The sequence below is a fragment of the Callionymus lyra genome, chromosome 19 (genome assembly GCF_982586985.1).
Source record: "Callionymus lyra chromosome 19, fCalLyr1.hap1.1, whole genome shotgun sequence".
Taxonomy (NCBI): Eukaryota; Metazoa; Chordata; class Actinopteri; order Syngnathiformes; family Callionymidae; genus Callionymus; species Callionymus lyra.
This window is the reverse complement of record NC_141836.1, coordinates 1,858,962-1,884,600: the sequence shown is the minus strand read 5'-3', so window position 1 is coordinate 1,884,600 and position 25,639 is coordinate 1,858,962. Positions and strand designations below refer to the sequence as shown.

The 25,639-nt window shown below is 37.6% G+C and overlaps 1 protein-coding gene across 1 annotated transcript; it reads left to right on the top strand.

Annotated features, from left to right (window-relative positions):
* The first annotated feature begins 8,697 nt into the window (after positions 1 to 8,697).
* masp2 (MBL associated serine protease 2) lies at positions 8,698 to 24,206 on the top strand. The gene is made up of 6 exons (XM_087781676.1): positions 8,698 to 8,729; positions 8,783 to 9,005; positions 9,061 to 9,232; positions 9,963 to 10,094; positions 23,090 to 23,286; positions 23,422 to 24,206. Exons 1-6 carry the CDS (start codon positions 8,722 to 8,724, stop codon positions 23,584 to 23,586), a joined length of 897 nt encoding a protein of 298 aa, XP_087637802.1. The 5' UTR covers positions 8,698 to 8,721; the 3' UTR covers positions 23,587 to 24,206.
* The last annotated feature ends 1,433 nt before the right edge of the window (positions 24,207 to 25,639 follow it).

Genomic DNA, 25,639 nt, shown 5'->3' with positions numbered 1-25,639 from the left:
CACACTGCTACACTTGGTGATCTATCCTCAAGATTCTCTGAGCTCCTAACAGGACCTGGAAATATCTCACATGAGCCCAGAAATGAACAGAAACTTCTAGTGAGCTGGTGTGTTTGACCCGCGTGACTAGTTACGAGTCATTATGTCAAAAGCTGTGACCAGTTGATCCATAAAAACGAGATTAAAAATAAACGACGGATTTTCAAATCGATAAACTTAAAGCACAACTAAAGTCAAACTCTCTGGACTCAGAAGTTTTCGAGCTCAGATTCTTGTCTTAACCAGGATCTAGTTAAGACTCTTCACTTCTATAAGATGAGTATCAACTCTTTACACTAATAATCTTTAGGATCACGAACAAAACTGTTTATGACATATTTGTGTTTTGACTCTTAAGTTGAATAACTCGTGTTGCCAATGTCTCGAACATTTTCCTTCGACACGGTTTTCACTCGTTAAAACATCATCAACGAGGAAACATTTATCATGACGACCAGTCGATGGACGAGGTTTGAATCCATAACAAGATACTTAAAAACATCTGTTGGAACTCAACCTTGCATGTCGGGCGTCGTCGCTCTCAACAACACGCTCAGAAAAATCTCCTGCGATGCTTTGCCGCCCAGCCAACCAATCACAGCCGTGGATTACTTTTAAAAAGACTGAGAAAAAACAGAGTTGTAGCGACCGATCAGCCGTCACTAAATAAAGATGATCTTCTGTTGAAATAAATTGTAACAGAGAGACACAGACGATGTTCCTGCAGCTTCATGCTATAGATTAACAACATGTATCAACGTGTCGAGGGACTTGTGTACTTAGATAATTATCATGTTGTTTACACTCGCTGATGGAAGATTGTTTTCTTTTGAACCCTCAGCAGGTCACGCCGATCGTCTCTTGATCGCTGAAGCGGTCGTGGAGCGACGACGGAGACGAGATCGTCCTCCATCATCGCGATGCATCTCCAGGACTTTCATCTCCTCATTAGCCTCTTTATTTACCCTCACAACGAGGCTCACGAGCGAGGCTGGTCCGCTGGAGTGCCATTAAAAGAAAAGGTCTTCTGGGAAGATCTGATATTGAGCGACCCCTGCGGTGACCTCCGCGATGCATATAATGAAGGTTTCTAACGACATGGTTGACAAGGTTGTTATTAGCGACCTCGTATGCTTGGCTAACACTTAACACCTGTAATGGAGCTGTTGCCACGGCAGCAGATGAGCCCCTCAAATGTTATTTTCTTCTGCGACTAGTGCTCTTCACTACTATTCTCAGCTCTGCTGGGATGACAATAGCCATGATTGCCAAACAGAAAACCCTTAATATCATTGAACCCGCCGCCCACTCGCCGTCCAGAGGCGTAAATGTCAGCCGTGATGGCTGCCGTTGTTAGTGTCGCTCCACGTATTGAAAATCCATGTTTAATGTTCAGGCCCATCATCTGTCACGAAGTCAACAGACCTGAAAATGTCTCATCTATGATACAAGAAACACATTAAGATCCTCGGAGTTATTGAGTCACGGCGTGTCGGCGGCGTTATATAATTTCATATCAGCGATATCGACCCGGCGTTGCACTCGCGATTAATCAACTTCATTCACGCTGAGGTGTGCGGTCTTGTTGTCGTGTTTCGGACTCGTTCTGCTCCGTTTGTCTTTTTCCTGTCGAGTCAGGATCAGTCTCTGATTCAATACCTTCTGCTGGTGCCACCGATTCTCGGACCTCATGGAGAGAATGATCATATCTGGAGGTCGAGAGTATTTATCAACTTCTAACTCAAAAACTCTAAAATTCCCCCAGAAAATACCAAACCAGGCCTCAAAGTTGTTTCTTATCAACAACGTATCAATTTAACCAAGAAATTCTCAACAAAATGATCATGGCAAGAAAATAACATTTCAAGCCAACATTCACACGTGTGAACAAAACTGATGTTAACTCTGGGAGCTTCATTTTTATATATCTCTTGCTAACTTAATTTCCACATGATGGTAAATTCAAGAATCATTCCTGATGTGGCTTCAACAGTCAATGTCCCTCCATCTCGACTCCGATGTTGTTTTGGTAGCTTTTGAACATGTTGGGCCGGAAATAAATATCTTTATTGTATCGTTGTGTAAAAGGGACTATTGGTGTTAACTGTAAAAGTGTTTCTGGCTCCCTCTAGAGTCGGACGTTTGTACATTTTTGGGTCAGTTTCTTTTTTAATCTTCTTGTTGGTTAAAAAAAATAAATGAATATAAGAAGGTTTGATATTGTCAGTCAGATCCGGCCGATTTTTTTGGAACTGTAGCTTTGTCAGTTGCCATGGCAACATATAATTTAAAACTAATAATAATAATAACAATAGATAGAAAAAGTTTATGACAAAAACCTTCTGACGTTAGGATTATTTTAAATAATTGATTCGTCAATAGTGTTTTAAAGAATTTGGTAAATCCTATTAAAAAAAATATTTTCATTTTATTCAAAAGCAGAAGTTAAATCAATAAAGTTGCTGTTTTGACTGTCGTGAGAACAAAGCGTCCAAAACGCAGCTGTACGTGTGCAGTTGCAGCAGGAAGTATAATGAATGTGTAATAAAGATTTGAAACACTGTTACCTGGCGGCGCTGGATGTGAGTCTACAGCAGCTGTGAGAGCAGGTTCAGCACCTGTGTGTCATTCTTCATCCTTCCTGCGTCTGTGAATGCTTCACGTCTGCTGCCGTCGCGCTCAATAGCTCAACCTGCGCTGCTTCTGAATTAGCGAAGAAATGACCACATTACGTGCTGGGCCACATTAACGGAGAAATGCTGCTGACGTCAGGAACGAAAAACCTGCACAAAGAGAAGCGATTCATCAGAGTTTATAATGAGGGTTCTGAGGCGCCTCGTGAATCACACGTGATCAATGTGAGCTCCACTCAAGTGTCGTTGAAATGAGACTTTATGTTGAGAGTCGTACGAGCTGGATCTGAACACAACATATTCATAAAACAGTGAAACCTGACGAGCTGCTGGACCCACATTGTAGTTACACTATTTCAACACTAGAGGAAGACAGGAACGCCATTTTGAAAACCACTGATGTGGCCTTTAATTCATGATCCTTATTTGAGAGAGAAATTTTCCATTTTGTTCCCATTCCGGGAAATTTCAGTGTGAGCATCAGTTCTTCCTCGGCTTGTGTGGGTTTTCTTTGGTAACAACAAATCCAAAAACATAGATTAGTTTAAAGTGTGTAAGAAAGTAAGTAGGTAAGTAATGGTTATTGGTAAACATCTTTCCAGACCAGGTTCACAAAGAACTTCAAAACAACAATCGAACAATCACAAACAATACACAGTTAAAATATATACTTTAAAAGATCAACATAAGACCAACACAGGAGTCTCAGAAAGTTAATAAAAAGATAAAATCAAAGTGTGTTGAGATGTTTCTTGAAGGAGTCAGTAGATCATCAAACACAGATGTTTCTTGAAGGAGTCAGTAGATCATCAAACACAGATGTTTCTTGAAGGAGTCAGTAGATCATCAAACACAGATGTTTCTTGAAGGAGTCAGTAGATCATCAAACACAGATGTTTCTTGAAGGAGTCAGTAGATCATCAAACACAGATGTTTCTTGAAGGAGTCAGTAGATCATCAAACACACATGTTTCTTGAAGGAGTCAGTAGATCATCAAACACAGATGTTTCTTGAAGGAGTCAGTAGATCATCAAACACACATGTTTCTTGAAGGAGTCAGTAGATCATCAAACACAGATGTTTCTTGAAGGAGTCAGTAGATCATCAAACACAGAGATGTTTCTTGAAGGAGTCAGTAGATCATCAAACACAGATGTTTCTTGAAGGAGTCAGTAGATCATCAAACACAGATGTTTCTTGAAGGAGTCAGTAGATCATCAAACACAGATGTTTCTTGAAGGAGTCAGTAGATCATCAAACACACATGTTTCTTGAAGGAGTCAGTAGATCATCAAACACAGATGTTTCTTGAAGGAGTCAGTAGATCATCAAACACAGATGTTTCTTGAAGGAGTCAGTAGATCATCAAACACAGATGTTTCTTGAAGGAGTCAGTAGATCATCAAACACACATGTTTCTTGAAGGAGTCAGTAGATCATCAAACACAGATGTTTCTTGAAGGAGTCAGTAGATCATCAAACACACATGTTTCTTGAAGGAGTCAGTAGATCATCAAACACAGATGTTTCTTGAAGGAGTCAGTAGATCATCAAACACAGAGATGTTTCTTGAAGGAGTCAGTAGATCATCAAACACAGATGTTTCTTGAAGGAGTCAGTAGATCATCAAACACAGATGTTTCTTGAAGGAGTCAGTAGATCATCAAACACAGATGTTTCTTGAAGGAGTCAGTAGATCATCAAACACACATGTTTCTTGAAGGAGTCAGTAGATCATCAAACACAGATGTTTCTTGAAGGAGTCAGTAGATCATCAAACACAGAGATGGTTCAAAAGCTTAGGAGCAACAGTCTGGAAGGATTTCTCTCCTCTGGTCCGGAAGTTCAGGAACCATCAGTAGATTCTGATCCACAGACCTCAGAGCCCGAGCTGGGGTGTAAGTCTGGATCAGATCATGAAGGTCTGACCATGAATAGATCTGAAAGCAAGAACCAGAATTTTAAAATGATCCTGAAAGAAACTGGCAGCCAGTGAAGAGTTTGAAGGAGAAATGTGAGTTCTTCTACTAGAGCGGCTCAGAATTCTGCAGAGTTTTGTATGAACTGCAGGCAAGAGTATTAAAGGAGCAGGGATTTTAAAGCATCTGCTCAAGATAAGATAAAGACTGAATAACTGATTCAAGACTGATGTTTCTTAAGGCAGGAATTCTGGGCGATTCTGTGGCCTGAGTGAGTGACGAGCACTTATTGGACGAATCAGACCAAACCTGTATCTGGTGTTGAAAGATTAACGTTGTTTGGTACAAAAAGTCACGGACACACGATGGACGAAGAGACGTTAAGTATGTTTTAATCATTACTCAGCGAACTCTCTTGGCTGTTTCCAAGATGGCGGCGACCACGGATCTGTGAGTAACAAGCGTGTGGTTGAGTCACTTTCTTTCCCAGACGCAGATCAGATGAAATAAACACTCGGACCCTGCAGGTGTTTACGAGTCGACGCCTCCACACGATAACAACGACAGCAGCTTTAATGGAAACATTAAACCGAGGCTGTTTCTTCGCCTCTGAAAATAAAGATTCTGACGTTCCATCAATTTCCGAGCTTCACTTGAAGAACATCTGCTGGCGACGCGCGAGAACGTGGCGCCTCCAGGAAGACGACGTACGTGAAGTAAACATCTGCTTCACCAGGTATCTTGATGGAGCCTCTGATTCCATCGCTCCTGCGTAACTACGCTGGACGAGCAAATTACAGTGGATTAAGTCCACATTGTCTCTCGGCGTTGAGCTCAAGTGACACATCCCCACTTATTCAGGTCCTTAATTACAGTTTACAGCGAGTGGGTGGCGGAGACTGCGCTGAAAGCAGAAGGTCCGCGGAGAAAGATGTCAGCGTCGGGGCAAACGCTTCGGCTACTTTGCGAGATAATTTGCTTCCTTCTTGCAGATAATGAATAAATGTAAAAGCGTGACAGCGGCGGAATATGAATTACACAGGATGGAAAACAAGAGGACGTGAAGCGGTGGCTCTTGTTAAGTGACTGACTTCTTATGAGGAAGCACTTTGTTCCGACACGCCTCGGCGAGCAGGTGGAGCACGACGGCGAGGCCACATGGACCTTCATTGCTCATGTGCCTTGAGTCCCGTCACGTTTCTGATGCTTGTGTGTGCGACGCGTGTTATCTTCGCTACATGCACGAGCGCACAACCCGGGTTTCTGGCAATATCTTGCAAATGTGCCGGAGAATCATTTTCATTTGTGTCCTCGAGCGTTTTGTTAGTCGAGGTTTAATAAACACACGTTTGTTCGAAATGTTCTGAAGGTATCGGATCAATAGTGATGTGGAATTAAAAGAGTCTGTATCAATGTTTAATATTCTAGATTTGTTTTTAAATGTTTTTCAATATATTTCATGACAAAGTCAAATATATTCCTGATCTTGAATTATATTGTTTAAAAAGTGTTGAACTTTTATGTTCACTTTCATGATTCATCTTTATTATTCATTGTTAATAGAAAACCTTACTTTCATTGTTATTGTTTTTTTCTACAGAATATCAAGCATCAAGAAAATGTTTTACTTTTTTTTTTATTATTAAATTGCATTATAATTTTACTTGATTATTTTATTGTTTGTGAGTAACATTCTGCTCAGAATTATTTTAAAAAAAATTTACTTTCTTCATTATTTTGTTATTTTTTCTCCTTTCAAGCTCTTTGTGACCCTGGGCTAGAAAGAAAATAAATAACTATTTACTGACTATAACTATTACTGAGTTACTTTCCAGTTTCTTTGAAATATCTTAACTTTAAATAATGAAAAACTAATGTAACATTTAATGAGCCAGTGATGTTGGTAAAGACATTATTTTTACTAAAGCAAAGACCAAAAACTCGAACAAATTCCTTGAGCGTCTCTCCCCTGGGGGGCGCCTGAGAGTAACAACTGGTTAGCACACAAACAAACACATGTAAAACATGTTTTTAAAACTATGTTTAAAACAAACACATGTCAAATATGTTTTTAAAACTATGTTTAAACATCTAAGAACATGTTTTAAACACAAATGTTTCAGTTCAGTTTAATGGATTATGTAAAACAAACACAAAAGTTAATATATTAAGTCATTGTTAATATTGCTAGTGTTTCATTTGTCTCTAATAAAATCTTTGATTCCTTCAATCAACTCCTTTCTCTGCGTGACTTTAAGAGACTCTTAGCTCGTATACAAACGTCATTAGGTTTCATTCAGAGCGAGCGTGTTGATCATCAGCAGGAGTAAATGTAGGCCAGCGTTCCTGCAAAGCTTCCGACCGAGAACCAGTGAACGTCGTCACATTCTTGAGACGGCAACAAGACGGCTGTCATGGTGTCAGCGCTCGTCTCATTAGTCACATTCATCCTGGTCTGTTGTTGCAGGAGCTGCTCGGCGTCTGCGCCTCACATCCGTCTCTTCTTCTGCGTGTCCTCCACAGCAACTGAGCTCCAGGGTGACATGTCTCACATGAAGCCTGGATGTTCTCACACCTCACGTCGTGACCTTGAAGTGTGAACATGTGGGTCCAACATCACGCCATGATCTGCTGGTCACGCGTCCGTCCAGCTCGGGAGGAGAAATGTTTGATTGTCAAACACAAATGTCGTGACACCGTTTCACAGCCAGACATCAACGTGGTCCAAATAACTGTAATTCTCTTCAAACAAGGTGATTATTGTTGGGCGTCAGGAGGGAAACGATCAACTAAAGGTCTCCATTGTGGCACAGATGTGGACGGAGCGTTAATGCAGCAGCAACACAGGAAGAGGCTTCGATCTGTGATGAGCAGCTTAATGGTTTCTCATTCAACCGTCGACAATCAAGCGAAGCTGTCGCAAACAATTAGCCTCGTCGCTCACGTCCAATCAACGCCTGCTGTGATGAAGTGTCTGGACGTGACTGGAGTGATTCCATCAAACCCTCTGATGTCATCAGAACAACACCTGTTTGTTTCACAAGAATTCTTCACATTATCGTTTGTTTCAAGATACATATTTTATATTTGTTACGTTTGTTTTTATTTATTAAAATGTCACTTTATCGTTGATAGTGTGATGAGGAACAGATGTTTATGTTTATTCACCTGTTGAACTTCTACCTGCCCTCAGAACTTTATAAATAAAGAAAACAATTTGAATTTGATGTCGAGACTTGATTACAATTTAACTTCCTCAGTGTTTTCACTCAACTTTGATCAACAGTTTTTTGAGCAACAATAAACTTTATAGCTATTTTTTTAATGAAACAATAATAATTACTTGATTATCTCACTGCGACACTAGAAACAGAAGAACTTTCATTCTTCAGACCATCTCCACTAAAGTGATGACTCCACCAAGAAGATACTTCTCTCTACATTCATGACCACAGAGAAGATGCGACACTAGAAACAGAAGAACTTCATTTGATCCAAGCCTTAAATTATGCTGAATATTTAATTTAAAATGATATTTTCTTCTCATTGAAACCATTACCTATGAAGTCCACTCGAGTCAGTTCCTCTCGGTGCTACAGGATCTTACAAAGATCTTCTTAGACTTGACATCCTGATATGATATGATATGATAATCCTTGTCTAGATGAAGATCATCTGTTTGTCTTTATTCATCCACAAAGGAAAGAAGTCAAGAACGGACTTGAATACGTTCATTTGTTCCGTGTCATTCCATGGAAGGTTTGAAACTGAACTAGTTCTGGATCTAAATATGAATCTAGTTAAATTCTTCCAAAAGTCTCACGTTTTCGTCCTTCTTTTAGTTCTTAGCCTCATTTTTCAGAAGCTCTCATGTCCGTAAAACAGTACAAATAAATATATAGTTTGTGTTTCTGTGTTTGTTACTCATCTGTGTTTTCTTCTCAACTTGATCAAATCCATGGTCGACATCAGAGGTTCTGGTCACATGGCGTCGGCTCCCTCGGACCTCCGGACGTGACCCCGGTGGGCGGGACCTGTGGACCCCGTCACGAGCTCCTCTGTTTACCGAACATCTGCGCGGGCGACACCTGGTTCGTTGACCTCCACAGAAGACACTCTGGACGAGGACATGAGCAGGTGAGCCTCGGATCGGTTCTGCTGGATTCTTGGTCTCACGTCTTCTCCCTCAGCCTGGGCTGCGTCTGCGTCCTCCTGGCCGTCCTGCAGGTGGCGCTGAACGTGGAGTTGACAGGCTTGTACGGCAGCTTCACCTCTCCCAGCTACCCGGGGCCGTACCCTGACAACCAGCACCTGGTCTGGAATCTCAGCGTCCCACTGGGTCAGCGGGTCAAACTCTACTTCACCCACTTCAGCCTGGAGGCGTCGGGCGGCTGCGAGTACGACTTCGTGCAGGTAGGAACCACGGGTCGGACCTAGAGGGTCGACACGCCTGACCTCGAGCCCACAGGTCCTGGCCGAGGGGAACGAGACGTTGCGCTTCTGTGGAGAAGGAGACTCTGAGAGAACCCCGAGGAACACGGTCGTACTGTCGGCCAACAACATCATGTCGGTGGTTTTCAGGAGCGACTTCTCCAACGAGAGACGCTTCACAGGCTTCCAGGCCTTCTACTCTTCTGAAGGTGAGGAACATCAGTCCACAGGCTTTTAACATCTTCAATAAATCATTTTAAAAAAGGTTATTTCTCCAGATATGATCTTATTTTATAACTTTTCCTTAGACTTCATGAGCCAAGATGCTTCCTCACAACTTCATTCTTCCATGTTGGGCTGGATCTCTATCCCAGCAGCCTAGGGCAGGAGGCGAGGGACACCCTGGACAGCCAGTCACACTCACACCCACATACATCTAGAGTTGTCACCTCAGTGTCCTTCACAATGTAGGATGAAACCTTCTCGCTGTGAGTCAGCAGCAAGAACCAGTTCATCAAAATATTGAATAAAAAATAGTAAATAGTAAATAAAAGTAAATAAGTAAATGTTATTAGTAGATATGTTTCTAGACCAGAGTCACAAAGAAACTTTAACGATCAGAAACAATACACAGTTAAAATATATACTTCACAAATGAAAGACAAAAGGTTTGTTGTATTTTATATAGCGATAAATAAAGTACAATATTAGCAGCAGGTTGTTTGTTTGCAGTTTTCACTCGATCAGTTCCTGAACTCGTGAGACATCAACTCTGATAAATCTCTGCAGCTCTGACCACCAGAGGTCTGGACCTGGATGTCAGACTCTCTTAATGACGCTTCCTGCTGCTGCGTTTGAAACTAACCTTTCCTCGGCTTTGACTCAGAAACAGCTCCAGGATGAATAATTCCCAAAATTAACCTTTTGTTTTGTTGGCAGACGTGGACGAGTGTCTCTCGTACATCGACGGAGAGAAGGTTTGCGACCATTCGTGCCACAACTACATCGGCGGCTACTACTGCACCTGCAGGCCCGGGTACCATCTGCATCAGAACCAGCGATCCTGCACCAGTGAGCGTCTTCTGGCTCGTCGAGAAACTCAATGTTAAGAAGTCCAGAGAGTTTTCATTGCAAAGAGATTTGGATTCTTCACGAAACGTGTGAAGAATTACAAGCATCTCTTGTCGGCCACGAATCATGTTAAGATGTAGCATCAGGTCATGTGACGTGATACACAAGTCTCCACCTCCAAGGGGCGCGTTGTATAAACAAAGCGTGATTACAGCTGGAGGAGGAGTGAAGACATTATTACGTCATACTGGAATCTCGTAACCTCTCGTTCGTCCAGATTTCAGAGCAACTTTATAAAGTAATGAGTTTAAAACATGGTCATGATGAGAAGTTAATGCGTCTTGAAGAACATTCACTACATGATACCAGAGTTGATACTAGTTGATGTTTAATGACACCAGAGTTGATACTAGTTGATGTTTAATGACACCAGAGTTGATACTAGTTGATGTTTAATGACACCAGAGTTGATACTAGTTGATGTTAAATGACACCAGAGTTGATACTAGTTGATGTTTAATGACACCAGAGTTGATACTAGTTGATGTTTAATGACACCAGAGTTGATACTAGTTGATGTTTAATGACACCAGAGTTGATACTAGTTGATGTTTAATGACACCGGAGTTGATACTAGTTGATGTTTAATGACACCAGAGTTGATACTAGTTGATGTTTAATGACACCAGAGTTGATACTAGTTGGTGTTTAATGACACCAGAGTTGATACTAGTTGATGTTTAATGACACCAGAGTTGATACTAGTTGATGTTTAATGACACCAGAGTCGATACTAGTTGATGTTTAATGACACCAGAGTTGATACTAGTTGATGTTTAATGACACCAGAGTTGATACTAGTTGATGTTTAATGACACCAGAGTCGATACTAGTTGATGTTTAATGACACCAGAGTTGATACTAGTTGATGTTTAATGACAGCAGAGTCGATACTAGTTGATGTTTAATGACACCAGAGTTGATACTAGTTGATGTTTAATGACACCAGAGTTGATACTAGTTGATGTTTAATGACACCAGAGTTGATACTAGTTGATGTTTAATGACACCAGAGTTGATACTAGTTGATGTTTAATGACACCAGAGTCGATACTAGTTGATAATTAATGACACCAGAGTTGATACTAGTTGATGTTTAATGACACCAGAGTTGATACTAGTTGATGTTTAATGACACCAGAGTTGATACTAGTTGATGTTTAATGACACCAGAGTCGATACTAGTTGATGTTTAATGACACCAGAGTCGATACTAGTTGATGTTTAATGACACCAGAGTTGATACTAGTTGATGTTTAATGACACCAGAGTCGATACTAGTTGATGTTTAATGACACCAGAGTCGATACTAGTTGATGTGTTAATGACACCAGAGTTGATACTAGTTGATGTTTAATGACACCAGAGTTGATACTAGTTGATGTTTAATGACACCAGAGTCGATACTAGTTGATAATTAATGACACCAGAGTTGATACTAGTTGATGTTTAATGACACCAGAGTTGATACTAGTTGATGTTTAATGATACTAGTTGATGTTTAATGACACCAGAGTTGATACTAGTTGATGTTTAATGATACTAGTTGATGTTTAATGACACCAGAGTTGATACTAGTTGATGTTTAATGATACTAGTTGATGTTTAATGACACCAGAGTTGATACTAGTTGATGTTTAATGACACCAGAGTTGATACTAGTTGATGTTTAATGACACCAGAGTTGATACAAGTTGATGTTTAATGACACCAGAGTCGATACTAGTTGATAATTAATGACACCAGAGTTGATACTAGTTGATGTTTAATGACACCAGAGTTGATACTAGTTGATGTTTAATGACACCAGAGTTGATACTAGTTGATGTTTAATGACACCAGAGTCGATACTAGTTGATGTTTAATGACACCAGAGTCGATACTAGTTGATGTTTAATGACACCAGAGTTGATACTAGTTGATGTTTAATGACACCAGAGTCGATACTAGTTGATGTTTAATGACACCAGAGTCGATACTAGTTGATGTGTTAATGACACCAGAGTTGATACTAGTTGATGTTTAATGACACCAGAGTTGATACTAGTTGATGTTTAATGACACCAGAGTCGATACTAGTTGATAATTAATGACACCAGAGTTGATACTAGTTGATGTTTAATGACACCAGAGTTGATACTAGTTGATGTTTAATGACACCAGAGTTGATACTAGTTGATGTTTAATGACACCAGAGTCGATACTAGTTGATGTTTAATGACACCAGAGTTGATACTAGTTGATGTTTAATGACACCAGAGTTGATACTAGTTGATGTGTAATGATACCAGAGTTGATACTAGTTGATGTGTAATGACACCAGAGTTGATACTAGTTGATGTTTAATGACACCAGAGTCGATACTAGTTGATGTTTAATGACACCAGAGTTGATACTAGTTGATGTGTAATGATACCAGAGTTGATACTAGTTGATGTGTAATGACACCAGAGTTGATACTAGTTGATGTTTAATGACACCAGAGTCGATACTAGTTGATGTTTAATGACACCAGAGTTGATACTAGTTGATGTGTAATGACACCAGAGTTGATACTAGTTGATGTGTAATGACACCAGAGTTGATACTAGTTGATGTTTAATGACACCAGAGTTGATACTAGTTGATGTTTAATGACACCAGAGTTGATACTAGTTGATGTTTAATGACACCACAGTCGGTACTAGTTGATGTTTAATGACACCAGAGTTGATACTAGTTGATGTGTAATGACACCAGAGTTGATACTAGTTGATGTTTAATGACACCAGAGTTGATACTAGTTGATGTTTAATGACACCAGAGTTGATACTAGTTGATGTTTAATGACACCAGAGTCGATACTAGTTGATGTTTAATGACACCAGAGTTGATACTAGTTGATGTTTAATGACACCAGAGTTGATACTAGTTGATGTGTAATGATACCAGAGTTGATACTAGTTGATGTTTAATGACACCAGAGTTGATACTAGTTGATGTTTAATGACACCAGAGTCGATACTAGTTGATGTTTAATGACACCAGAGTTGATACTAGTTGATGTGTAATGACACCAGAGTTGATACTAGTTGATGTGTAATGACACCAGAGTTGATACTAGTTGATGTTTAATGACACCAGAGTTGATACTAGTTGATGTTTAATGACACCAGAGTTGATACTAGTTGATGTTTAATGACACCAGAGTTGATACTAGTTGATGTTTAATGACACCAGAGTCGATACTAGTTGATGTTTAATGACACCAGAGTCGATACTAGTTGATGTTTAATGACACCAGAGTTGATACTAGTTGATGTTTAATGACACCAGAGTCGATACTAGTTGATGTTTAATGACACCAGAGTCGATACTAGTTGATGTGTTAATGACACCAGAGTTGATACTAGTTGATGTTTAATGACACCAGAGTTGATACTAGTTGATGTTTAATGACACCAGAGTCGATACTAGTTGATAATTAATGACACCAGAGTTGATACTAGTTGATGTTTAATGACACCAGAGTTGATACTAGTTGATGTTTAATGATACTAGTTGATGTTTAATGACACCAGAGTTGATACTAGTTGATGTTTAATGATACTAGTTGATGTTTAATGACACCAGAGTTGATACTAGTTGATGTTTAATGATACTAGTTGATGTTTAATGACACCAGAGTTGATACTAGTTGATGTTTAATGATACTAGTTGATGTTTAATGACACCAGAGTTGATACTAGTTGATGTTTAATGACACCAGAGTTGATACTAGTTGATGTTTAATGACACCAGAGTTGATACTAGTTGATGTTTAATGACACCAGAGTCGATACTAGTTGATAATTAATGACACCAGAGTTGATACTAGTTGATGTTTAATGACACCAGAGTTGATACTAGTTGATGTTTAATGACACCAGAGTTGATACTAGTTGATGTTTAATGACACCAGAGTCGATACTAGTTGATGTTTAATGACACCAGAGTCGATACTAGTTGATGTTTAATGACACCAGAGTTGATACTAGTTGATGTTTAATGACACCAGAGTCGATACTAGTTGATGTTTAATGACACCAGAGTCGATACTAGTTGATGTGTTAATGACACCAGAGTTGATACTAGTTGATGTTTAATGACACCAGAGTTGATACTAGTTGATGTTTAATGACACCAGAGTCGATACTAGTTGATAATTAATGACACCAGAGTTGATACTAGTTGATGTTTAATGACACCAGAGTTGATACTAGTTGATGTTTAATGACACCAGAGTTGATACTAGTTGATGTTTAATGACACCAGAGTCGATACTAGTTGATGTTTAATGACACCAGAGTTGATACTAGTTGATGTTTAATGACACCAGAGTTGATACTAGTTGATGTGTAATGATACCAGAGTTGATACTAGTTGATGTGTAATGACACCAGAGTTGATACTAGTTGATGTTTAATGACACCAGAGTCGATACTAGTTGATGTTTAATGACACCAGAGTTGATACTAGTTGATGTGTAATGATACCAGAGTTGATACTAGTTGATGTGTAATGACACCAGAGTTGATACTAGTTGATGTTTAATGACACCAGAGTCGATACTAGTTGATGTTTAATGACACCAGAGTTGATACTAGTTGATGTGTAATGACACCAGAGTTGATACTAGTTGATGTGTAATGACACCAGAGTTGATACTAGTTGATGTTTAATGACACCAGAGTTGATACTAGTTGATGTTTAATGACACCAGAGTTGATACTAGTTGATGTTTAATGACACCACAGTCGGTACTAGTTGATGTTTAATGACACCAGAGTTGATACTAGTTGATGTGTAATGACACCAGAGTTGATACTAGTTGATGTTTAATGACACCAGAGTTGATACTAGTTGATGTTTAATGACACCAGAGTTGATACTAGTTGATGTTTAATGACACCAGAGTCGATACTAGTTGATGTTTAATGACACCAGAGTTGATACTAGTTGATGTTTAATGACACCAGAGTTGATACTAGTTGATGTGTAATGATACCAGAGTTGATACTAGTTGATGTTTAATGACACCAGAGTTGATACTAGTTGATGTTTAATGACACCAGAGTCGATACTAGTTGATGTTTAATGACACCAGAGTTGATACTAGTTGATGTGTAATGACACCAGAGTTGATACTAGTTGATGTGTAATGACACCAGAGTTGATACTAGTTGATGTTTAATGACACCAGAGTTGATACTAGTTGATGTTTAATGACACCAGAGTTGATACTAGTTGATGTTTAATGACACCAGAGTTGATACTAGTTGATGTTTAATGACACCAGAGTTGATACTAGTTGATGTGTAATGATACCAGAGTTGATACTAGTTGATGTGTAATGACACCAGAGTTGATACTAGTTGATGTTTAATGACACCAGAGTCGATACTAGTTGATGTTTAATGACACCAGAGTTGATACTAGTTGATGTGTAATGACACCAGAGTTGATACTAGTTGATGTGTAATGACACCAGAGTTGATACTAGTTGATGTTTAATGACACCAGAGTTGATACTAGTTGATGTTTAATGACACCAGAGTTGATACTAGTTGATGTTTAATGACACCAGAGTTGATACTAGTTGATGTTTAATGACACCAGAGTTGATACTAGTTGATGTTTAATGACACCAGAGTTGATACTAGTTGATGTTTAATGACACCACAGTCGGTACTAGTTGATGTTTAATGACACCAGAGTTGATACTAGTTGATGTGTAATGACACCAGAGTTGATACTAGTTGATGTTTAATGACACCAGAGTCGATACTAGTTGATGTTTAATGACACCAGAGTTGATACTAGTTGATGTTTAATGACACCAGAGTCGATACTAGTTGATGTTTAATGACACCAGAGTTGATACTAGTTGATGTTTAATGACACCAGAGTTGATACTAGTTGATGTTTAATGACAACAGAGTCGATACTAGTTGATGTTTAATGACACCAGAGTTGATACTAGTTGATGTTTAATGACACCAGAGTCGATACTAGTTGATGTTTAATGACACCAGAGTTGATACTAGTTGATGTTTAATGACACCAGAGTTGATACTAGATTATGTTTGATGACACCAGAGTTGATACTAGTTGATGTTTAATGACACCAGAGTTGATACTAGTTGATGTTTAATGACACCAGAGTTTATACTAGTTGATGTTTAATGACACCAGAGTTGATACTAGTTGATGTTTAATGACACCAGAGTTGATACTAGATTATGTTTGATGACACCAGAGTTGATACTAGTTGATGTTTAATGACACCAGAGTTGATACTAGTTGATGTTTAATGACACCAGAGTTTATACTAGTTGATGTTTAATGACACCAGAGTTGATACTAGTTGATGTTTAATGACACCAGAGTTGATACTAGTTGATGTTTAATGACACCAGAGTTTATACTAGTTGATGTTTAATGACACCAGAGTTGATACTAGTTCATGTTTAATGACACCAGAGTTGATACTAGATTATGTTTGATGACACCAGAGTTGATACTAGTTGATGTTTGATGACACCAGAGTTGATACTAGTTGATGTTTAATGACACCAGAGTTGATACTAGTTGATGTTTAATGACTCCAGAGTTGATACTAGTTGATGTGTAATGACACCAGAGTTGATACTAGTTGATGTTTAATGACACCAGAGTTGATACTAGTTGATGTTTAATGACACCAGAGTCGATACTAGTTGATGTTTAATGACACCATAGTTGATACTAGTTGATGTTTAATGACACCAGAGTCGATACTAGTTGATGTTTAATGACACCAGAGTTGATACTAGTTGATGTTTAATGACACCAGAGTTGATACTAGTTGATGTTTAATGACAACAGAGTCGATACTAGTTGATGTTTAATGACACCAGAGTTGATACTAGTTGATGTTTAATGACACCAGAGTCGATACTAGTTGATGTTTAATGACACCAGAGTTGATACTAGTTGATGTTTAATGACACCAGAGTTGATACTAGATTATGTTTGATGACACCAGAGTTGATACTAGTTGATGTTTAATGACACCAGAGTTGATACTAGTTGATGTTTAATGACACCAGAGTTTATACTAGTTGATGTTTAATGACACCAGAGTTGATACTAGTTGATGTTTAATGACACCAGAGTTGATACTAGATTATGTTTGATGACACCAGAGTTGATACTAGTTGATGTTTAATGACACCAGAGTTGATACTAGTTGATGTTTAATGACACCAGAGTTTATACTAGTTGATGTTTAATGACACCAGAGTTGATACTAGTTGATGTTTAATGACACCAGAGTTGATACTAGTTGATGTTTAATGACACCAGAGTTTATACTAGTTGATGTTTAATGACACCAGAGTTGATACTAGTTCATGTTTAATGACACCAGAGTTGATACTAGATTATGTTTGATGACACCAGAGTTGATACTAGTTGATGTTTGATGACACCAGAGTTGATACTAGTTGATGTTTAATGACACCAGAGTTGATACTAGTTGATGTGTAATGATACCAGAGTTGATACTAGTTGATGTGTAATGACACCAGAGTTGATACTAGTTGATGTTTAATGACACCAGAGTCGATACTAGTTGATGTTTAATGACACCAGAGTTGATACTAGTTGATGTTTGATGACACCAGAGTTGATACTAGTTGATGTGTAATGACACCAGAGTTGATACTAGTTGATGTTTAATGACACCAGAGTTGATACTAGTTGATGTTTAATGACACCAGAGTTGATACTAGTTGATGTTTAATGACACCAGAGTTGATACTAGTTGATGTTTAATGACACCAGAGTTGATACTAGTTGATGTTTAATGACACCACAGTCGATACTAGTTGATGTTTAATGACACCAGAGTTGATACTAGTTGATGTGTAATGACACCAGAGTTGATACTAGTTGATGTTTAATGACACCAGAGTTGATACTAGTTGATGTTTAATGACACCAGAGTCGATACTAGTTGATGTTTAATGACACCAGAGTTGATACTAGTTGATGTTTAATGACACCAGAGTCGATACTAGTTGATGTTTAATGACACCAGAGTTGATACTAGTTGATGTTTAATGACACCAGAGTTGATACTAGTTGATGTTTAATGACAACAGAGTCGATACTAGTTGATGTTTAATGACACCAGAGTTGATACTAGTTGATGTTTAATGACACCAGAGTCGATACTAGTTGATGTTTAATGACACCAGAGTTGATACTAGTTGATGTTTAATGACACCAGAGTTGATACTAGATTATGTTTGATGACACCAGAGTTGATACTAGTTGATGTTTAATGACACCAGAGTTGATACTAGTTGATGTTTAATGACACCAGAGTTTATACTAGTTGATGTTTAATGACACCAGAGTTGATACTAGTTGATGTTTAATGACACCAGAGTTGATACTAGATTATGTTTGATGACACCAGAGTTGATACTAGTTGATGTTTAATGACACCAGAGTTGATACTAGTTGATGTTTAATGACACCAGAGTTGATACTAGTTGATGTTTAATGACACCAGAGTTGATACTAGTTGATGTTTAATGACACCAGAGTTGATACTAGTTGATGTTTAATGACACCAGAATTTATACTAGTTGATGTTTAATGACACCAGAGTTGATACTAGTTCATGTTTAATGACACCAGAGTTGATACTAGATTATGTTTGATGACACCAGAGTTGATACTAGTTGATGTTTGATGACACCAGAGTTGATACTAGTTGATGTTTAATGACACCAGAGTTGATACTAGTTGATGTTTAATGACTCCAGAGTTGATACTAGTTGATGTTTGATGACACCAGAGTTGATACTAGTTGATGTTTACTGACACCAGAGTTGATACTAGTTGATGTTTAATGACACCAGAGTTGATACTAGTTGATGTTTAATGACTCCAGAGTTGATACTAGTTGATGTTTGATGACACCAGAGTTGATACTAGTTGATGTTTAATGACACCAGAGTTGATACTAGTTGATGTTTAATGACACCAGAGTTGATACTAGTTGATGTTTAATGACACCAGAGTTGATACTAGTTGATGTTTAATGACACCAGAGTTGATACTAGTTGATGTTTAATGACACCAGAGTTGATACTAGTTGATGTTTAATGACACCAGAGTTTATACTAGTTGATGTTTAATGACACCAGAGTTGATACTAGTTGATGTTTAATGACACCAGAGTTGATACTAGTTGATGTTTAATGACACCAGAGTTGATACTAGTTGATGTTTAATGACACCAGAGTTAATACTAGTTGATGTTTAATGACACCAGAGTTGATACTAGTTGATGTTTAATGACACCAGAGTTGATACTAGTTGATGTTTAATGACACCAGAGTTGATACTAGATTATGTTTAATGACACCAGAGTTGATACTAGATTATGTTTAATGACACCAGAGTTGATACTAGTTGATGTTTAATGACACCAGAGTTGATACTAGTTGATGTTTAATGACACCAGAGTCGATACTAGTTGATGTTTAATGACACCAGAGTTGATACTAGTTGATGTTTAATGACACCAGAGTTGATACTAGTTGATGTTTAATGACACCAGAGTTGATACTAGTTGATGTTTAATGACACCAGAGTTGATACTAGTTGATGTTTAATGACACCAGAGTCGATACTAGTTGATGTTTAATGACACCAGAGTCGATACTAGTTGATTTTTAATGACACCAGAGATGATACTAGTTGATGTTTGATGACACCAGAGTTGATACTAGTTGATGTTTAATGACACCAGAGTCGATACTAGTTGATGTTTAATGACACCAGAGATGATACTAGTTGATGTTTGATGACACCAGAGTTGATACTAGTTGATGTTTAATGACACAAGAGTCGATACTAGTTGATGTTTAATGACACCAGAGTTGATACTAGTTGATGTTTAATGACACCAGAGTTGATACTAGTTGATGTTTAATGACACCAGAGTTGATACTAGTTGATGTTTAATGACACCAGAGTTGATACTAGTTGATGTTTAATGACACCAGAGTTGATACTAGTTGATGTTTAATGACACCAGAGTTGATACTAGTTGATGTTTAATGACACCAGAGTTGATACTAGTTGATGTTTAATGACACCAGAGTTGATACTAGTTGATGTTTAATGACACCAGAGTTGATACTAGTTGATGTTTAATGACACCAGAGTTGATACTAGTTGATGTTTAATGACACCAGAGTTGATACTAGTTGATGTTTAATGACACCAGAGTCGATACTAGTTGATGTTTAATGACACCAGAGTCGATACTAGTTGATGTTTAATGACACCAGAGATGATACTAGTTGATGTTTGATGACACCAGAGTTGATACTAGTTGATGTTTAATGACACCAGAGTCGATACTAGTTGATGTTTAATGACACCAGAGATGATACTAGTTGATGTTTGATGACACCAGAGTTGATACTAGTTGATGTTTAATGACACCAGAGTCGATACTAGTTGATGTTTAATGACACCAGAGTTGATACTAGTTGATGTTTAATGACACCAGAGTTGATACTAGTTGATGTTTAATGACACCAGAGTTGATACTAGTTGATGTTAAATGACACCAGAGTTGATACTAGTTGATGTTTAATGACACCAGAGTTGATACTAGTTGATGTTTAATGACACCAGAGTTGATACTAGTTGATGTTTAATGACACCAGAGTTGATACTAGTTGATGTTTAATGACACCAGAGTTGATACTAGTTGATGTTTAATGACACCAGAGTTGATACTAGTTGATGTTTAATGACACCAGAGTTGATACTAGTTGATGTTTAAACATGTTAGGTTAGGTAGAACTTTATTGATAAACATCTGATCACCAACATCTCAACACTGACACAAACCTGAAGATCTCTGGACTCAGATCCATCTCTGTCTGTCTCGTTCTATCATGACCTCCCGAGGGAGCAGTCGCTCCAAAAATGACATTAATAATTGATACCTGTGCAGCACATTAATAGATGAGTGACACCCGCTAATTCATCACAATTACCCCTGGATGTGTTTGTAACGACGCGCCGCAGGAAGAGGGTGTGACCAAACAGATCGCGCCACCAAAAGGCAAAAATGATGATGTGCCCACAGATTCCTACTAATTATATGAAATTACTCGTCCTCTGTGCGGCGCTCGTTTGTTTGTCTGCTCGGGCAACAACACAAATGATTGTCATCAGTTATGATGCAGGGAAGTGGCTCAGATGGAGAGAAATCGTCCACTAATCAAGAATAATGAAGCATGGTTTATTTATGAAGCAGCTGCTGGTGTGTGAACACGACTGTTGGTCACATCATCTCCTACGTCGGCTGGAAAAGTGAGAATCGAATGAATCATATTGTTTTTATGAAGGGGTTTGATTTGTAAAAACATATTTGTTTCAAGTGCAGGCGGAGCCAGAGATGTTTGTTCAGCATCAGGTGCTTCAGAATAAACATCAGAACTTTTAATGTTATCATGTTTATAGTTTTGTTATATATTAAGCTGAGAACATCATGAAAATGAAATGAAAATCAGTAAAACCACATAAAACTTATATCTTCCTTATTGTTTATATTTTTATCTTTCTTATTTTATCTCTGTTATTTTATGTATTTCTACTTCTGTTATTTTATCTTTGCTACCTTATTTATTTTTACTTATGTTATTTTATCTTTGTTATTTTAGTTGTTTTTACTTCTGTTATTTTATCTTTTATATATTTTTACTTCTGTTATTTTATCTTTGCTATCTTATTTATTTCTACTTATTTTATTTTATCGTTGCTATTTTATATTATTTACTTCTGTTATTTTATCTTTGATATTTTATATATTTTTTCTTCTGTTACTTTACATATGTTTATTAATGTTATTTTATACATTTTTAGTTCTGTTATTTTATCTTTGATATTTTATATATTTTACTTCTGTTATTTTATATATTTTACTTCTGTTATTTTATACATTTTTAGTTCTGTTATTTTATCTTTGATATTTTATATATTTTACTTCTGTTATTTTATATATTTTACTTCTGTTATTTCATATGTTTTTTCTTCTGTTATTTTATCTTTGCTATCTTATTTATTTCTACTTATTTTATTCTATTGTTGCTATTTTATATTATTTACTTCTGTTATTTTATCTTTGCTATCTTATTTATTTCTACTTATTTTATTCTATTGTTGCTATTTTATATTATTTACTTCTGTTATTTTATCTTTGCTATCTTATTTATTTCTACTTATTTTATTTTATTGTTGCTATTTTATATTATTTACTTCTGTTATTTTATCTTTGATATTTTATATATTTTACTTCTGTTATTTTATACATTTTTCTTCTGTTATTTTATACATTTTTAGTTCTGTTATTTTATCTTTGATATTTTATATATTTTACTTCTGTTATTTTATATGTTTTTTCTTCTGTTATTTTATCTTTGCCATCTTATTTATTTCTACTTATTTTATTTTATTGTTGCTATTTTATATTATTTACTTCTGTTATTTTATCTTTGATATTTTATATATTTTACTTCTGTTATTTTATATATTTTTTCTTCTGTTATTTTATCTTTGTTATCTTATTTATTTCTACTTATTTTATTTTATTGTTGCTATTTTATATTATTTACTTCTGTTATTTTATCTTTGATATTTTATATATTTTACTTCTGTTATTTTATCTTTGTTATCTTATTTATTTCTACTTATTTTATTTTATTGTTGCTATTTTATATTATTTACTTCTGTTATTTTATCTTTGATATTTTATATATTTTACTTCTGTTATTTTATATATTTTTACTTCTGTTACTTTACATATGTTTATTAATGTTATTTTATTTCACATCTAGTGCCCTGTAAACACCAGATGATCAACACGACCTCGGGGGTTCTGACCAGCCCTGGGTACCCGAGCCCGTACCCCCCGATGCTCCGGTGCAACTACACCATTCAACTGACGCAGGGAAAGAGGATCTTCCTTCAGTTTGTGGAGCAGTTTGACGTGGAGTCTCACCCGGACGTGCCGTGTCCGTACGACACTCTGAAGGTTGGTCTTCAGCTTCAATGTATTCAGCGTCATGAGCGCGTGGGCCTCCTGTCACCGCCTCGCTGATGGAGCGACGCTCTGTGTGGTCGTCTGCTCGTCCATCACGTCCACCTGTCAACTCTCTGCTCCATCAAGGTCTCCACTGCTGGACAGAACTACGGGCCGTTCTGTGGATCCACTCGTCCGGACCGCATGGACACAGGAAGTTCTCAGGTGAAGCTGGAGTTCCGCTCGGACTCCAGCGGGAGCAACAAGGGATGGAAGATGAAGTTCAGCAGCAGTGATCATGAGCTCGGATGAATCTAACGTCACAAACGTTTACCATGAAATGATCCTCAAACTCTGATCAAAAACCACTAAAAGAGAATAAACGACACCAGGAGTTTCATTTTGTTACCCAAAGATTATTATCTTTTGTTTATGTTGTTTTTGAAAAAAGACCAGAAGAAACATTGGCTTGAACTGTTACTTGATTTAATCTCGCTTATTTCCAGAAAATATGCCTATAAATGAGTGACAAGAGACACGAGTACACAACACACAAGTATACAAACTCTATATGAGAGAAACCAGTCACCTGCTCCTAGTGACTCCACGTCATGATGAGATGAATTTTTCATTTGTTTCTTTTTTTCTATTTTATTCTTTGCTGTTTTTATCCTCAACTGGTCTGATGCTGATGTTTAATTGTCAAGATGTGTTCGATTAAAATATTTAGAAGCAAAGTTTACTTTTTTTTGGTCAACGCAGAAAAAAACACTGTATTCCTTCTCTTTAATCAAAACTACAATATGCTTTAACAATAACAATACATTCTGATTCCACAATAGATTGTAAAAATGTTCAACATGTTCTTTGATGGTTATTTTCTTTTGTGGTAAAAAAAACTAAAGAAAAAATATAAAATAAAGACGACATAACCTGTTTATTTATTTTACAGGCGCTCAAAACATAATTTCACGTCTCATGTGATCATGTACATGTTTAATACTGTCAATGAAGTGTCACGAAACATATAAAGTCTGTGTTTCTCAGTCGTGTTGCTGAAGGACTAACTGAAGGATGGATGAGAAACTACGGTCGTGAAGGAAGTCAATATATTTGTGCTCATCAGACACTTGAGTTGAACCCACACTGGATCAGTCTCACTGACGTATTCAAGGATTAGCAGCGATTTTCTCCGATTTTCATTTCATCATCAGAATTAAACCCTCTCTCTATTTATTTTTAAATCTAAACTAATCTGCACATCAGCCTCGTTCGACCTCAACACACAGATTATGTAAAACGCCGTCGTCTCGTCTCTCGTCGACGCCGTCGAGCTGCTCTCGGTCGTCCTGAAGGTTCCATCAAGACGTGATGATCAGCTCCTCCAGCGAGTGAAAGCACCTCTTCTCTGGCACTCCTGCGCCCTCCAGCTGATGTTTCCTCCATCATGGAGCCTCAAGTGGAGCAGAAGAACAATCTCGACGTGAGGATGAGTTCAACACTGTTGCCGCCAGAATCAATCTCTCGCTCCTCGTACATCAATCACCTCCAGCGTCGGTGTCTGACTGACGAGCTGCAGGTGACAAACAGGAAGTGATGCCGAGACTAACTTGGCATTTGCATGTCGACGGATCCGAAAAATATTTGAGGATTTTTAGCATGAAATGTCCAAACAGTCCAGAGGGAGAGGTCAGAGGTCAGAGGTCAGGGAGAGTGAGAAGGAAGAAAGAAAGAATATCAGTGACATCAGAAGGTTGTGTAACATTTCTAAACAATGAATTATTCTTTCAATCATTTTTTTAAACAAGTTGTATATTGAATTTTAAATATTTAACATATAGAGTTTTTACATTTTAATACAAAATTCTCAAATGTTCCAAACAATGATTCAATCAAAACAAATCTCAAATGATTTTTAGTTAAATGAGTCAATGATAATCATCAATGTGTGAAACAACTACTACTGATCTACAGAACTGTGTGTGAATCTCATCCTTAAAACCTACAAAAGCTTTTATTTCTGCAGCAAAAGCAATAACAAAATAATGTGTAAGAAAACCTTCCCTCGAATCCCCTCCTCCCTCCTCCCTCCTCACTGCAACAGGAACCACGCTCCCCATGAAACCATCAGCTGCTGCTGGGCAGATGTTGGAGGCGCTCATGTGGGTCCTGGACCACAAACATCAAGTCCGGGTCACATGTCTTCTCCGTGTGACGTCATCACTGCAGTTGCATCATCACCTGCAGCAGCGACTTGTTGACGCTTCTTTCATGATTGATAAGTTTTCACCTGCTGAGATGAAAACATCTCCCAGGCTGTGACATCATCAAACAGCTGCCAGCACTCAGACTTAATCAGCGTCTC